General features: G+C 50.9%; 1 protein-coding gene across 1 annotated transcript; it reads right to left on the reverse strand.

The window, feature by feature from the left end:
- Positions 1–826: 826 nt before the first annotated feature.
- LOC118234561 (E3 ubiquitin-protein ligase RNF31) lies at positions 827–16,379 on the reverse strand. Its single transcript, XM_035431170.1, has 24 exons — positions 16,143–16,379; positions 14,694–14,893; positions 14,287–14,433; positions 13,891–14,046; positions 13,678–13,752; positions 12,886–13,054; positions 12,480–12,626; positions 12,043–12,202; positions 11,456–11,598; positions 11,094–11,245; positions 9,188–9,421; positions 8,461–8,769; positions 8,108–8,293; positions 7,265–7,471; positions 6,686–6,859; positions 6,094–6,192; positions 4,990–5,079; positions 4,442–4,556; positions 3,008–3,120; positions 2,604–2,714; positions 2,034–2,082; positions 1,681–1,777; positions 1,359–1,524; positions 827–1,239 (listed from the first exon to the last, which is right to left on the reverse strand). The coding sequence occupies exons 2-24, from the start codon at positions 14,889–14,891 to the stop codon at positions 1,189–1,191; spliced, it is 3,348 nt and encodes a 1,115-aa protein (XP_035287061.1). The 5' UTR covers positions 14,892–14,893; positions 16,143–16,379; the 3' UTR covers positions 827–1,188.
- Positions 16,380–17,093: the final 714 nt, after the last annotated feature.

Raw genomic sequence — 17,093 nt, forward strand, 5'->3', positions numbered from 1 at the left:
CAGACAGTATTCCCTGTTACATATACTTCAGACAGTATTCCTCGTTACATATATTTCACAGTATTCCCCATTAAAGGCATACAATTCACAAACCCAACCCTTGTTCAATTGAACACTACACATACCTTTATAATAACTATATAATACAATTGGAACAGTGCAAGCAATTTATGTTAATACGTTAACAGTAAATATCATAGTATTCACATTACCTTCCTCCCAAATGACTTCCTTGCAAAATCTTGCGAAGCACGATTTGAATGTGGTGATTTTTTAAAGATTGGGCTTCACTAAACATAATGATATTTGCTCTATTGGGTGGACTTGCTAACTGTGCTCCCATAGCATGCCTTTCAAAATAAAATATTAAATAAATAAAAAATTTTTGGGGGGGGACAAGTTTAACTAGTTGTTTCCAATATTTGGAGCCCCCCCCCCCCCCCATTTCCTATGCCCCTACACTGTGCAATGCATCAATAGCATCGAGCAAACAGATTTAAAAAATAGACATGGTAAAATCTGTCCTTAAAAAAAATTAAAAATAGCTTTCAGGAGTTTTTTTTTTTTTTTCAATCAAGCAGCAAAATAAAACAATGCAATTCCTTTGGATAAAGGTGGAATCTGACATCTGCTGAATCCCGCTGTCTCTTTCTCTCTATCCCTCTCTTCCTCTCTCTATCCCTCTCTTCCTCTCTATCCCTCTCTTCCTCTTAATCCCTCTCTTCCTCTCTATCCCTCTCTTCCTCTCTCTCCCTTGTTCCCTCTCTCCCTGAGCTTCTCACACACACCTATCTGTACAGGCAGAACATACGATCAAACTTCAAAATGACACGCGTAAGAAGACAGATTTATTGTATCACTCACTCTGATAATACCATGACCTAAACCGGACCTGTTTTGGACTGGACTTAAAGCAGCCAATGTGCTTTTATCAGCTGAAACTATACAAACTGCATATTGGATCATGTTAGATCAGATGTACTGTTAAGGACGAGTTATCAGAGATAGATGCAGAACTATACTGCCAGGCCAAGCCAGGGGTGCCCTTCTGGGAACACTGATGGAGACATTATTCCTCTGAAATATCCCACTCCCCCCCCCCCCAAATACCCTTTAAAGTACCCCAGTTTCTTTTCATTTGTTTGATAAAAATAAAAAAACAGAAAACAAGTTAAAATTTCTTCTCATTCATTTCTTCCGGGGGACCTTGTCGCCCAATGGGACTTCCTCGATCAGTTTCTGTGGAGGCAGAGGAGAAAACACAGGAGACAAAAGAAAATTAAATGGTGACTAAGAGATTTTAAGGAGCAAAGAAGGTCCACCTCTTCCCCTCCTGATGCCCAAAATGGCTGACATACCTTTAGCAGCCGAGAGTAGTACGCCCGATCATCTTCCCCTTCCCCCCGTCGGTCATCCACTTGGTATCTCCTGCAGGCCACAGTCACTTCATTGGCCATGAACAGAGGGGCGGGGTCTATAGAGTGCCCGTTGATGAGGCTGACCAGGTACTCCCTGTAGTGTTTGCTGGAACAACAAGACTACTTTAGTAATTTGATTTTAAAATGAGCATCAGTGAAGTCAGGATCACCTTGGGGTCGGGCTGGGGTGAGGGACAGGGTGGGGGGGGGCCATATCAGCATGGGGGCGGGGTTACAGCACAATGGGGGCGGGGTCACTCACTCGCAGAGTCCTGCTTGCCCAGGCTGGGTCTGAGCTCCACAGGGAGAGTCCACCTGCCGCCCCCCCTCGTCCTTCTGCTCCATCACTCCACACAGCCCTGAGAGAGAGAGGAAGGAAGGCTCAATGAGAGAGAAACAGGAAGAGAGAGAAAAAAGAAAGGGAAGTAAAGGGGGAGAGAGAAGGCAGATACAGGGAGGAAACATGGAAATGCAGGTCATTAACAAATTTTGTACAGATGCAGACAGACAGACAGACAGTCTGACAGTCTGACAGACAGTCAGAGAGACAGACAGGCAGGCAAACAGTCAGTCATACAATCAGACAGTCAGACAGACAGACAGACAGACTCTCACCAGCTTGTGTTCCATGTGGTGGGTCGGTGTTGAATGCAACACCATTCTTCTGCAAATGGGACATGAGAAAAGTCATTAGTGCGCATTTGTCTGGGTGTGCGTGTGTGTGTGTGTGTGTGTGTGTCTGTGTCTGTGTGTGTCTGTGTTTGCCTGTGCGTGTGTGTGCGTGTGTATGTGTGTGTGTCTGTGTTTGCCTGTGTGTGTGTCTGTGTTTGCCTGTGTGTGTGCGTGTGTGTGCGTGTGTGTGCGTGTGTGTGCGTGTGTATGCGTGTGTGTGCGTGTGTATGCCTGTGCGTGTGTGTCTGTGTTTGCCTGTGTGTGTGTGTGTGTGTGTGTGTCTGTTTGCCTGTGTGTGTTTGTGTGTGTGTGTCTGTGTTTGCCTGTGTGTGTGTGTGTGTGTGTGTGTCTGTGTTTGCCTGTGCGTGTGTGTGTGTGTGTGTGCGTGTGTGTGTGTGCGTGTGCGTGTGTATGCCTGTGCGTGTGTGTCTGTGTTTGCCTGTGTGTGTGTTTGTGTGTGTGTGTGTGTGTGTCTGTGTTGGCCTGTGTGTGTGTGTGTGTGCGTGTGTGTACCTGCAGCAGGGCCTGCAGACGGGGTGGCTCCCAGTCTCTCAGGTAGAACAGACAGTCTCGAGGGTGATGGGCATGTAGGCCTGTAACACTGCACTGAGCCACCGTACATGTCTGAGGCACAAAGACACAGAGGGGTGGGGTCTTCAGCACAGCCTACATCTGCTGGAGCAATACTGTCAGAACTGGGCCCTGGCCAACATCTGCTGGAGCAATACTGTCAGAACTGGGCCCTCAACTGGGTGCTGATTTTAAGGTGAAAACAAAAACCAGCAGATCCTGTGACTCTAGAACCAGGGCTGGAGACCACTAGTTTAAGCTATGTTCTCAGTCTACAGTGCATGCAAGCAGACGCACATGCATGCAAGCAGACGCACGTGCATGCGCACTCTTTGAGAGAGACTCACTGTGTGGAAGGGGTTGTTGCATCCGCTACAGAACTGGTATCTGCACTGAGAGCAGCAGAAGTGCATGCAGCCTCCTTTGGACAAAGCGTATTGAAACCTGCAGTTTGGACAGACTGAGGGGGCCAGACAAAGGCAGGGAGAGAGAGAAATAAGGGAGGGAGGGAGAGAGGAAGAGAGAGGAAAATATACACTGTTGTCATTGTTAGGCAATGGGTGACAGGTGAGGCTGGTGCACTGTTAACCAAAAGGGTCATAAGTAATTTGGTGTGTTTAAAGCTCTTGGATTAAGGGTTATGGTTGGCTCGTTGTTTGCCAGCAGGATAATCAGTGAGGTTGAATTGTTGCTGGCTAACGAGGGGAAGGATGTTGCTGGGGTGCCGTTAGCTAACTGGGTAACGGTGGTGTGCCGTTAGCTAACTGGGTGATGGTGGTGTGCCGTTAGCTAACTGGGTAACGGTGGTGTGCCGTTAGCTAACTGGGTGATGGTGGTGTGCCGTTAGCTAACTGGGTAACGGTGGTGTGCCGTTAGCTAACTGGGTAACGGTGGTGTGCTGTTAGGTAACTGGGTAACGGTGGTGTGCTGTTAGGTAACTGGGTAACGGTGGTGTGCCGTTAGCTAACTGGGTGATGGTGGTGTGCCGTTAGCTAACTGGGTAACGGTGGTGTGCCGTTAGCTAACTGGGTAATGGTGGTGTGCCGTTAGCTAACTGGGTAATGGTGGTGTGCCGTTAGCTAACTGGATGATGGTGGTGTGCCGTTAGCTAACTGGGTAACGGTGGTGTGCCGTTAGCTAACTGGGTAACGGTGGTGTGCCGTTAGCTAACTGGGTAAAGGTGGTGTGCCGTTAGCTAACTGGGTAACGGTGGTGTGCCGTTAGCTAACTGGGTAACGGTGGTGTGCCGTTAGCTAACTGGGTAACGGTGGTGTGCCGTTAGCTAACTGGGTAACGGTGGTGTGCCGTTAGCTAACTGGGTAACGGTGGTGCGCCGTTAGCTAACTGGGTAACGGTGGTGTGTCGTTAGCTAACTGGGTAACGGTGGTGTGCCGTTAGCTAACTGGGTAACGGTGGTGTGCCGTTAGCTAACTGGGTAATGGTGGTGTGCCGTTAGCTAACTGGGTGATGGTGGTGTGCCGTTAGCTAACTGGGTAACGGTGGTGTGCCGTTAGCTAACTGGGTGATGGTGGTGTGCCGTTAGCTAACTGGGTAACGGTGGTGTGCCGTTAGCTAACTGGGTAACGGTGGTGTGCTGTTAGCTAACTGGGTAACGGTGGTGTGCCATTAGCTAACTGGGTAACGGTGGTGTGCCGTTAGCTAACTGGGTAACGGTGGTGTGCCGTTAGCTAACTGGGTGATGGTGGTGTGCCGTTAACGGACAGGGCGGGAGGTGTGGGGGGGGACGTGAGGTGCGGGGGGTTTAGGGGTTGGGGACTCACTGATGCCGTTGTCACGCAGGTACCCAGCCAGGCCCTGTCTCTGGTATTCCGGATCGTTCTCTCTCTTCCAGGACTGGAACTGTTCACAGGAGAGCCCTGCATGCTGCGGCTCCCACTGCCAGAGAGAACACAAACATGTTACGCCTGCTCCCACAATGCACTGCCAGAGAGAACACAAACACGTTACACCTGCTCCCACAATGCATCATTTTAACCCTTTAAAACACAGTCACGCCTGCTCCCACAATGCATCATTTTAACCCTTTAAAACAGTCACACCTGCTCCATTCCACTCTCACAACACATCATTTTAACCTGGTAAAACGATGTGAGGTCACAAACGTCAATAGAATGTTCTGGCACTGAACATTCTAATGCTGATGTCACAATCACTGTGCTGGTGACTGAAAGCAGTGGAGTTCAAGAACACTGACTGAACCCTGAAAATAAATTCCAGAAACCCGAACTCTTGAAAGGGATAATACAGCAGAACCTCATGAATACAGCCTTCAGGCTGATCGGTCATATGAGGGCTCATATATACTTACGGGTTTCTTGCACTGGGCGCAGAAGCTGTTTCTGCACTGGAAACAGGTGACCTTCAGCTGATCTCCATCATAAATAAACCCATAAGAGCACTGGGAGAGAGAGAGAGAGATAGAGAGAGAGAGTTACAGTTATTGTATGTTTCTTGTTTGATCCGGCAATATTTACAATGTGTATTCCCTGCCAATAAAATCACATTTATTTGAGAGAGAGAAGGGAAAGAGAGAATGAAGGGAATGGGGAAAAAAGAGATACAGAGAGGCAGCAGGTGGGAGGAGTGGAGACAGGGATTGAGAGGGAGTAGAATAGAGGTAGAGTAGAGGCAGAGTAGAAGCAGTAGATGTAGAGTAGTGGGAGTAGAGGCAGTAGAGGTAGAGTAGAGGCAGCAGAGGTAGAGTAGAGGCCATAGAGGAAGGAGAGGCAGAGTAGAGGCAGCAGAGGGAGTAGACGTAGAGTAGAGGCAGTAGAGGTAGAGTAGAGGGAGTAGAGGCAGAGTAGAGGCAGTAGAGGTAGAGTAGAGGCAGAATGGAGGCAGTAGATGTAGAGTAGAGGGAGTAGAGGTAGAGTAGAGGCAGTAGATGCAGAGTAGAGGCAGTAGAGGTAGAGCAGAAGGTGAGTAGAGGCAGACTAGAGGCCATAGAGGGAGGAGAGGCAGAGTAGAGGCAGTAGAGGTAGAGCAGAGGGAGTAGACGTAGAGTAGAGGCAGTAGAGGTAGAGCAGAGGGAGTAGAGGCAGAGTAGAGGCAGTAGAGGTAGAGTAGAGGCAGAATGGAGGCAGTAGATGAAGATTAGAGGGAGTAGAGGTAGAGGTAGAGGTAGAGTAGAGTCAGAATGGAGGCAGTAGATGTAGAGTAGAGGGAGTAGAGGTAGAGGTAGAGTAGAGGCAGTAGATGCAGAGTAGAGGGAGTAGAGGTAGAGTAGAGGGAGTAGAGGCAGAATGGAGGCAGTAGATGAAGAGTAGAGGGAGTAGAGGTAGAGGTAGAGTAGAGTCAGAATGGAGGCAGTAGATGTAGAGTAGAGGTAGAGGTAGAGTAGAGGCAGTAGATGCAGAGTAGAGGTAGAGTAGAGGCAGTAGAGGTAGAGCAGAAGGTGAGTAGAGGCACTCACATGACTGCACCAGAGGAACTTGGGGTCTTTGATGAGAGCCTGCTCTGTCAGCTTCTTATGGAAGAGATCATACACCTCTGGATCCAGACAGTCCCGCAGCTGCAACACATACACACAGTGTACACGTTAGAGATACACACACACACACACACACACACACACACACACAGTGTACACGTTAGAGATACACACACACACACACACACAGTGTACACGTTAGAGATACACACACACACACACACACACACACACAATGTACACGTTAGAGATACACATACACACACACACAGTGTACACGTTAGAGATACACACACACACAGTCTACATGTTAGAGATACACACACACACACACACTGTACATGTTAGATATCACACACACACACCAGGGATATTACACACACACACACACACACTTTACACGTCAGAGATATTACACACACACACTGTACACGTTAGACATATTACACACACATGCACACACACTGTACACGTTAGACATATTACACACACATGCACACACACACACACACACACACCGTACATACTCCACAGTAAATGCTTCAGAGGCGGGTTTGGCGCTCAGGTGAGTCACCTGTATGTCCAGAGTGCTGAAGTAGCTGTTGAGGTGCTCGGGGTCGTTGATGTCCGGTTCCCAGCACACAGGACACACCATGTCTCTGATGTGTTTGTCCCGCACCGCGATGGTGAAGTGCTGCTGGAAGCAGTCGCAGCACACCGAACACTGACAGGAGGTCAGCGACTGCATCTACACACAGCCAGAGAGACAGGTTAGAGAGCTGACCCCAGGTCAGCGACTGCATCTACACACAGCCAGAGAGACAGGTAAGAGAGCTGACCCCAGGTCAGCGACAGCATCTACACACAGCCAGAGAGACAGGTAAGAGAGCTGATCCCAGGTCAGCGACTGCATCTACACACAGCCAGAGAGACAGGTAAGAGAGCTGACCCCAGGTCAGCGACTGCATCTACACACAGCCAGAGAGACCGGTTAGAGAGCTGACCCCAGGTCAGCGACTGCATCTACACACAGCCAGAGAGACAGGTAAGAGAGCTGACCCCAGATCAGCGACTGCATCAAAACAGAGAGAGGTATATGCACACACGCACACACACACGCACAGACACACATAGACACAAAATGCTGCTGTACCTTGCTGTGGGGAAATAGAGACAGGCAGATGGGGCACTCCTTGGCGAGGACCCGGCGGATGAAGTCTCGGTCATGTGACTCTCGGACCGCCTGCAGCACATCCTCCAGGGTGTACTGGGCCCCGGGGCTCTGCAGCAGCGACAGCGCCAGCTCACAGCGCCCCCAACTGGGCAGCTCGTATACTGCAAGCAGTCTCCTACACACCCTCTGAGAGAGAGAGAGGGAGAGAGAGCGAGAGGGAGGGAGGGAGGGAGAGAGAGAAAGAGAGGGAGGGAGAGGGAGGAAGGGAGAGAGAGAGAGGGGGGAGAGAGTGCTAAAAGATTTAGTAAAGTATTTGTCACGCAAATAAATCAAACTAAAACGGAACACAAAGTAACTGAGAAAAAGTATGTTCAGTGTTTTTAACATCCACCGTTTACACACTCACACACACACACACGCACACACAGACACACACGCACACACAAACGCACACACACACACACCCCCCCACACACACACACGCACACACACACACACATACACACACACGCACGCACACACACACACACTCACGCACGCACGCACACACACACACACACACACGCACACACAGACACACACGCACACACAAACGCACACACACACACACCCCACCACACACACACACGCACACACACACGCACGCACACACACACACACACACACACGCACACACGCACACACACACACGCACACACAAACGCACACACACACACACCCCACCACACACACACACGCACACACACACACACACACACACACACTCACGCACGCACGCACACACACACACACACACGCACACACACGCACGCACACACCGACCTGTTTGTCAGGGTCATTGATGTCTATGCGAGGCTCAGGCTGGTCGCCCCACATGCGCTGGTGAAAGGGCTCCAGCAGAGGGCGCTGCAGGAGGGACAGCGCACCTCGAACCTCCCCCCCGCTCAGCCGCAGGGCCTCCTCACACCTGGACACATCACTGAAACCCAACGAGCACAGCTCCTTCACCTGAGAGAGAGAGAGAGAGAGCGCACACACCTGAGAAAGAGAGAGAGCGCACACCTGAGAGAGAGAGTCTGTGTGTGAGTCCTTCCGTGAGCCTGCCTGTGTGTGAGTCTGTCTGTCAGTCTATCAGTCTGTCTGAGAGTCTGTGAAGCGCGGGGTGCTGCGCTCACCTTGGCGCGTCTGTCCCTCAGCACGTGCTCGACCGCGCGCTCAGTGTCGCCCACTGCTGACAGCCACGCCTGCTTGGCCTCGGCTCGGGACAGCCTCACGGCGCCGCCCTGCTGGCCGCCTGCGGGCTCCGCCGTCCCAGAATTCCCTGTTCTGTAGTCCTGCTCGACAGAGGCGGCCATGGCACAGATCTCGTCCAGCAGGTGGGGGAGCTCCGTTTTCAACCAATCACAGGGGGCCACAGAGTCGTCCCCGGAAACGCGCACACTGGTGTACACCTCCTCCGGACTCACTCCCTTCTTCTCCCCCTCCTGATGAAGAAAAATAAGGAAGGATTGAGGGAAACAGAGTGACGTTAATCATAATAAACTAATTGTGTTGAGCTAATTGAAGTTAATTACAAAAGCGAAACAGCATCCCATCCAAGCAAAGCGTTTTTGACTTTGTTAACGTGGTTTCTCCCCGAACCGTGCTACCGTGGAAGCAGGTCCTTATGACGCGTTCCACTTCTCAGTAAACAATCATTCTGTTACAGGTAAGAAGGTTTACAGATTAAAGCAGCTAAACGCATGCCGATGAAGCTAAACTGACGTAAAGTCGGAAAAGACTGAAATGAAGTTAAAGCCTCAAAAACCAGGACGTGCCCCAGGCAAGGCCGGACTAATCTGCGCAGCGTTACGGGAGGGAAGAGAGCGAGAGAACGCGAGAGGACGATAAAACTCCGCCCACTCTGATCAGCTGAATCAGCCGCTGCCCCTCCTCCCTCATCAGCTTCTGTCTCTTCACATCGGGGTCCTCCGGGGGCGGGGCCGGGGGCTTGACGGGCGACGGAGGCAGCTCCTCGACAGGCGACGGCGGGAGTTTGGCGGGCATGGGGGCGGGGTCTGGGCGCGGCAGGTCGCACATTTCGCAGACGGAGGACGAGAGGGCGGAGTTGGCGTAGGTGCAGAACTGACACACCCACTGTTGAGAGAGAGAGAAAGAGAGATTGTATTTCATGCCAATAAAGCATTTTTAATTTGAATTTGAGAGAGAGAAAATACTGAGATTATAATTATGCAATTAATGCTAAAATCCATGTTACTATTCATTCATTGTGAACTTTGCAAAAGTCTGTTGTTGTGGCACATTACTGACTTGTGATACAAAAGAGATTATTGTCCCATCCCTAAATGGTAAATGGTAAATGGACTGCATTTATATAGCACTTTTATCCAAAGCGCTTTACAATTGATGGCTCTCATTCACCCATTCACACACACACACTTGCACACCAACGGTGAAAGGCTGCCATGCAAGGTACCAATCAGCTCCCTGCTACAGACAGTCCTGTCCCACCCCTACTACAGACAGCCCTGTCCCATCCCTGCTACAGACAGCCCTGTCCCATCCCTGCTACAGACAGCCCTGTCCCATCCATGCTACAGACAGCCCTGCCCCATCCCTGCTACAGACAGCCCTGTCCCATCCCTGCTACAGACAGCCCTGTCCCATCCCTACTACAGACAGCCCTGTCCCATCCCTGCTACAGACAGCCCTGTCCCATCCCTGCTACAGACAGCCCTGTCCCATTCATGCTACAGACAGCCCTGCCCCATCCCTGCTACAGACAGTCCTGTCCCATCCCTGCTACAGACAGCCCTGTCCCATCCCTGCTACAGACAGCCCTGTCCCATCCCTGCTACAGACAGCCCTGTCCCATCCCTACTACAGACAGCCCTGTCCCATCCCTGCTACAGACAGCCCTGTCCCATCCATGCTACAGACAGCCCTGTCCCATTCATGCTACAGACAGCCCTGTCCCATCCCCGCTACAGACAGCCCTGTCCCATCCCCGCTACAGACAGCCCTGTCCCATCCCCGCTACAGACAGCCCTGTCCCATCCCTACTACAGACAGCCCTGTCCCATCCCTGCTACAGACAGCCCCGTCCCATCCCTACTACAGACAGCCCTGTCCCATCCCTGCTACAGACAGTCCTGTCCCATCCATGCTACAGACAGCCCTGTCCCATCCCTGCTACAGACAGCCCTGTCCCATCCCTGCTACAGACAGCCCTGTCCCATCCCTACTACAGACAGCCCTGTCCCATCCCTGCTACAGACAGCCCTGTCCCATCCCTGCTACAGACAGCCCTGTCCCATCCCTGCTACAGACAGCCCTCTCCCATCCCTGCTACAGACAGCCCTGTCCCATCCCTGCTACAGACAGCCCTGTCCCATCCCTGCTACAGACAGCCCTGTCCCATCCCTGCTACAGACAGCCCTGTCCCATCCCTACTACAGACAGCCCTGTCCCATCCATGCTACAGACAGCCCTGTCCCATCCCTGCTACAGACAGCCCTCTCCCATCCCTACTACAGACAGCCCTGTCCCATCCCTGCTACAGACAGCCCTGTCCCATCCATGTTACAGACAGCCCTGTCCCATCCCTGCTACAGACAGCCCTGTCCCATCCCTACTACAGACAGCCCTGTCCCATCCCTGCTACAGACAGCCCTGTCCCATCCCTGCTACAGACAGCCCTGTCCTGGATAGGGAGGTCCCAGAGTCTCCAGAATAAATTAAGTACAGCGCAGGAGTCCACTCTCTCTCAGCCAGAGCTCCTGTTCCTGGACACCCCCCCCCCCCCCACCTGTGTTCCGAGGTCCCTGGGCTGTTCCGGCGTGGGCGGGGCGGGGCGAACAGGCATGGGAGGGGGGCGTGTGGCCAGACGGGGGCGCTCACACACTTCACACAGAATGCTGCTGCCCGCATTCACGACCGTGCAGCTTCTGCACTGCCACTCTGAGACAGAGAGAGAGACATTAACACTGCACTGAGAGAGAGAGAGAGAGAGACATTAACACCGCAAATCTTTTTACAAAACTTTTTCACACTGACTGTCTGACTGACTGACTGCAGAGCCTTAGTACTGCACTGAGAGGGAGAAAAAAAATCTACTGAAGCAAAGAACAGGAGCAGGGAGACGAACTCTGGGGAAGAGCAGGCACTCACCTGTGATGGTGGACGGCTGCAGTGGCTCCTCCTCACCAGCGGAGGCAGGAGCGGGTCGAGGCCGATCACAGCTCACACACAACACCTCCTGCAGCTCATTCACTGTGGTGCAGTGGACACACTGCCAGGAGGATGGAGAGGAGCTGAGAGAGAGAGAGAGAGAGAGAGAGACAGGATCTTTAAATATTGGAAACAGGAATCGGAAAAAAAATTGAATCGAATAATAATACCTAATTGTTAACAAATGCTATGTTATCATTATTATTTATGCTGTAATTATTGTAGGTGTTTTTCATATTATTACTATGATTGGTTGTCATCATCACTATGCTTTAACAAAACGTATTTAAAAATATGTCAGGCCAATAAAGCATTTTAACTGAATTGACCTGAGAGAGAGTGTGTGAATTGTGAAGTTGAACAGAACCAGCAAAAATGCCGGTATGTACCTCTCCACTAACACATATCTGACAGACTACACACTCCGCCCTTCTACTTTCCCCTCGCTGACCAGTTCTGACCGGCTCTGTCCGGTTCTGACCAGTTCTGACCGGTTCTGTCCGGCTTGGAGCAGGTCCATCTCTCACCGAAAGGCCTTTGGCGGTTTGAGCGAGGTCACGGGTGTTCGGCTGTGCCCCGCCCGGCCCGGGTGCGAGTGGCACAGCCTGTCGCATTCCGAGCACAGCCGCTGGACGCAGGTCAGGCAGTGCGCAGAGACTGGGAGTATACCGCATATGGTGCAGTTATCTGCGGGGGGGGGGGGGGGGGTAGGGGGGCAGCAGAAGGAGAAAAGAGGGAGAGAGGGGCCAAGGGTAACCCAAAGACAAGTGGTCACAGAAACAAAATAAAAACCAAAGAAGTCTCCCGAGCATCCATCACTATCCCATTCCATTCAGAATATTTTTCAAAAACAGTTTTTTCATCGGCTGGGCTAGGCTCAGAGTAGCTTTCAGCATTTGGCTGATGTCAGGTGAAGCAGACTTAATTTCCCATAAGCAGCTCTGCCCAGCCAATGGGCACTCACCAGGTTTCTGGACCTGCGTGCTCTCTCGCTTGTGACTGGCCCGGCTGGGGTGGCGATGGAACACCAAGTCACATGACTCACAGAAGGGAATCGAGCCACAGGCCGGGCAAAGGAGAGAGGGGGCGGTGCCACACAGGCTGCAGTCTCCTGGAGAGAGGGAGGGACAGGGACAGGGAGGGAGAAAGGGAGAGAGAGAGAGAGGGAGGGATAGGGAGGGAGGGAGAGAGAGAGAGAGAGAGAGAGGGAGGGAGGGAGAGAGAAAGAGAGAGGGAGAGAGAAAGAGGAAGAAAGAGAAAGAGAGAGACTTGCTTACTATGTTTGGGCAAAACAATATTGTTTGTCATTTTAATAAAGCTGAAAAAACTGTACAGATTACAACACTTAACAACATTCATACCCATCTCACCTGTTTGGAGGGCGGGGGCCAGCGATGCTGGGGCCAGTGAGGCAGGGCCTAGGCTGGGGCTGTGTGCAGGTTTTGGGGGGAGGGACGGGGACAAGGGCTGCACCTCCCTCTCCCACTTCCTTTCGCTGGGGGGGATGACCACCGCATCTGCCGTAAGTCTGCCAATGTCCTGAGGAGCCAGCAGGGGGCAGCGGTCAGAAACGCCAACACTTCAGCAGTATCAGAAACACCACAGAACAGCACGGCAGTCTGCACACACACAGAGCGAGACCCGCACACTATACAGCGAGGAGGAGGAGGAAGAGGAAGAGCGAAGCCAAACTGGATAGCGCACTGCTGAACGTGAGAACGTCCGCCATAGCCCGAGGACTTGCGGGTCATCCTCCAACAGTGAGAAATAAGAGAAGCTGAGTGGCGTGTCCCCCACTGACCATAACCGAGAGCTCTGCGGTCATCTAGCTAGCCACAGGGAGGGGCTAGCGCAACAGTCAAAGGTCCCCCCGCCAACGCAGCCCCACCCGTCCCTGAAAGGAAGAACCCGACTATGTCCTTCTACTGCGGACTCCAGTTCCGTCTCAGCCAATGGGACAGCTGAGGCCTTAGCATGTGACCCCGGAGCTATCAGACCCAAACCGCAGCTACGGCGACTTCCTTAACCAGCTGAGCTACTGACGAACCCAGGTTCCCTCGTAAAACGGTACTCAGTTCAGCGCACCGTGGCCTGCTCTGTTCAGGCCTGCCAGTACACTGGAGTGGATCTGAAGATGCTGCATAATGAGAGGGGATACAAACCTGCTCATGTGTCTCCCCCTGCTGGCAGAGAGAAGGAATGATTCGTTCAAAGAACTCCGGGTGAGGATGCGACTCCTAGAAAGGACACATTAAAAGGAAAATGGGTCAGATTCTTCTGAGCGATGCACAACAGTGAGTATGGAGACACTATGCACAGGAAAAAACCGACAAAGGATTTCCTTTTATAAAATGTAAATAGCATTAGCTGAAGACCTTGATCAGCATGTCCAGCTCCATGCGCAGGGTCATGACCTCCAGGGTCACACCGGCGACCTTCTCAATGTCAGGTTCTATGACATCATCTGGGAAGCTCAGGCCATCCGGCTGCTGGTTAGAGTAACCATAGAGACAGAGCACAGCCCTACCCCCCTGTGAAAAAGGAGAAAGGGACACAGAGGGAGACAGAGAGAGAGAGAGTGTGTGAGAGAGAGAAAGAGAACAAGAGAGAGGCCTAAATCAGGGCTGAAAAAACACACCCAGTGCAGTACAAAAACATTTCTATGTCGGAGATGTCCTGCCAACCCCTAAAACCCTGTGTTCATTAAGCCTGTTATGCAACAAGGAAGTGATGATAACAGGACTACATTTCCCACAATGCCTTGCGCTCACCCTGATGGCGTCCACAGTAGCTCTGAAGACGGGGTTGTTGTGCTTGACGCTGCGCCAGTACCTGGGCCGGTTTGGACCGGTCAGGTTACAGCCGTACTTCTCCAGGATGTTCAGCGCCGTAGACAGCCTCTCCAGGGAGGCCAAGCTCTGGGGGGGGGGGGGGGGGGGGGGGGGGGGGGGAGGGAGGGAGGGAGAGAGAGAATAGAGGGAGGAGAGTAATGCAGACAGGGGAGGTTAAAGTTCAGAAACACAGCGCTTGAGAAACCGCGTGACCACGGTTACGAAGTCCGACGGCGTCCGTGCGGAGAAACAGGCCTGTTCCCACAAGTCCCGTGAGCATCGCACTCCAGCGTGCGGTCAGGAGCGCCGCGGGGTTCACAAGCGGAAAACAAACAGCCGCTGCTCACCTCCTGCCTGTTCCTGCCGGCGCCGTTTTCCGTCGCCATGGTTTCGGCGGCGATGTGGCGGTATTTGGCGGATGGGGGGAGCGGGATATTGGCCATCACCATCACATCCGCTCTCACTTCGGGGGCGGAGCCTGAGGATGACAGACAGGCCTCTGCCCGGCTCCGGACCTCCCCCAGCTGGGCTGACAGGGTCGCCATAGCTGCAGGACGGGGGGGGACATGGGTTCACTGGTCACGGAAACAGCACAGCTGCCATAAGCCTGCCATAAGCATGACTTAACACCTGTCACGGCCTGCTATGTCAGCACATTACAGCTCAGGACAAATGTTATAACGCTCTCATAATACACCAAGCAAGTTTATCTAAATAGATTTCAATATAATAAATCTGTTACAAAATGATCAAAGCATACACATAGAGTCATGTCTGGTTATAACAGGATTTATGCCTGGCTTATGACAGTGTTATGAGGCTTTATGATGTGTTTAAATACATTGTTAAATTATTGGGAAGGCAGGATGCTTTTTATTTATCATACGGGCCATGTATTGGGCTGTGTTGTATACTGTTTTTAACCGTGGTTTGCTGTCAAGTTTACCTTAGTATTATAAGAAAATATTTTGCACCATCCACCAAGTTACAGGTTGCCAAGGCATATGCGATACCAATACAGACAGTTTGGGTCATATATACACCAAATGAGGCTAAATAAGGCATATTCACACTGAATAAACAGTACGGTATATTTACCCTGTACTGACAGTACAGCATAATACATTTTAATGGATATTACAGTATACTGCTATAGCACTGAGACTGAGGTAATTCACAAACGGAAAGGACCACACAAGTACATCAATACTGCGCTGCAGGAGGGCTAACAATACATACCGACAGACTGCACTGAAAAGGGACCGATAGAGCTTGGCTAGGCCTACTGCAACTAAGAGAGATGATACAGTACATACACAAACCGAGTGAGCTCTAGCAACAGTATTAGCCTACATCATTTCTTCAGTACAGAGATGTTGACACGGTGACCGACTGACTACAGTGACATAACCTGCAATGGTTAAGCTTACTAGAAAAAATATACATACTACAAAATCCAGACACAGCTGGACGAAACGCGACTTAATGTCACTTAGCACGAGTGCGTAACAGTTACCTAGCCAGCTATGTTTATACTGTATTTTAAACCACAACTGAGGAGATTTAGATTGCCTCTGGCTTCGTAGAAGACCAGCGCAGCGGAAAACTACGAACTCCGTCAATCTAGCATGAGGATCTATAAATCTCGTTACAGTTTGTACATTTCTGAAGTCAATAGACTAGCGAACTTCCAGCTGCTCACGATGACATGCGAACTACAGACAGAAACGTTGGATATCAAGCTAGCTGGCTAGCAGGCTAGTTAGAAACCAGATTGAGCTTCGTAGACTACCTACCAATGCGCTTTCGCTTATTTTCACAGAGGTTGTGTCCACCGATAACGTCTTGACATTTCCCGTTGATTTAATACATTTTTATAACGAACGATTCTCAAAGGAGCCCAAACAAAAACAGAAAGTGATTTAGTTAAGCGGCTATTCCGTTTACCCGGAAACTGACAGCTATTTTGACGCTATCTGGGTAGGTAAACGTTACAGTCATCGTGCCCTGCTTGCTAACACATCTAAGATCAGCGTGTCCAACCCCTACACCCAACTGTTTGCCTTTGGTGTACAATGTTTATTCTGACCCAGGATCAGTTGGTAAAGATATAACTTTAGCCTTCTTTGGACGACAGTACTGCCCCCGTGTGTTGAGTCCACATAACTGTCATTGAGTCTCGGAAACTGTCTTACTTAAGGCTGCCATTTTGTGTCAATATTCAGTTGCTCTCGAACAACGCAGCGTCATCCTCGTGGAGCCAAAACGGCGGCGTTATATGCCCATTAACGTTTGGCAGATGGCATATCCAGTTTGTGCCACCCATGTTGTCTTGACAGTTATTTCAAATTGTCATTCCCAACGAAAGGACAATGTAAACGAGTACAATGCACATAATTATGTCCAAAGTGCCAAATCAATAAATATGATTTCTGATAATAACTGAAATGATCAACTGGGGCCTCGCTATTATAGATGACTACTCACGTTAAATAAACGAATAAGAAGCTAAAGAGGTCTGCAACCCCTCGGGTTTATGTTCGCTAATCGACAGGCGATATAAAGAAAATGCATGTTTATATTGCTGTAATGTAGCCAGTATTCTGCCTGCATTAAACACACATAAATTATTGTTTTGCTTGTGTGGCTGGGTGGGTGGGTGCTTGATGGGGGCCGAACTGGAAATTTTAATACTCGGCGTTGACAATAAAAGTGTCCGTTCTTTTTCTTTTCGCTAAAAACGCGCA

Source organism: Anguilla anguilla, chromosome 8, assembly GCF_013347855.1.
Source record: "Anguilla anguilla isolate fAngAng1 chromosome 8, fAngAng1.pri, whole genome shotgun sequence".
In the NCBI taxonomy this organism is placed as follows: Eukaryota; Metazoa; Chordata; class Actinopteri; order Anguilliformes; family Anguillidae; genus Anguilla; species Anguilla anguilla.

Coding starts and splice junctions, on each gene's coding strand:
- LOC118234561 (XM_035431170.1), bottom strand. CDS start 14,891: ATGGCGACCCTGTCAGCCCAGCTGGGGGAGGTCCGGAGCCGGGCAGAG. Junction 12,627..12,885: donor GGCCCCCGCCCTCCAAACAG/GTGAGATGGGTA, acceptor CCCTCTCTCCAG/GAGACTGCAGCCTGTGTGGC. Junction 11,246..11,455: donor GCAGCCGTCCACCATCACAG/GTGAGTGCCTGC, acceptor TCTCTGTCTCAG/AGTGGCAGTGCAGAAGCTGC.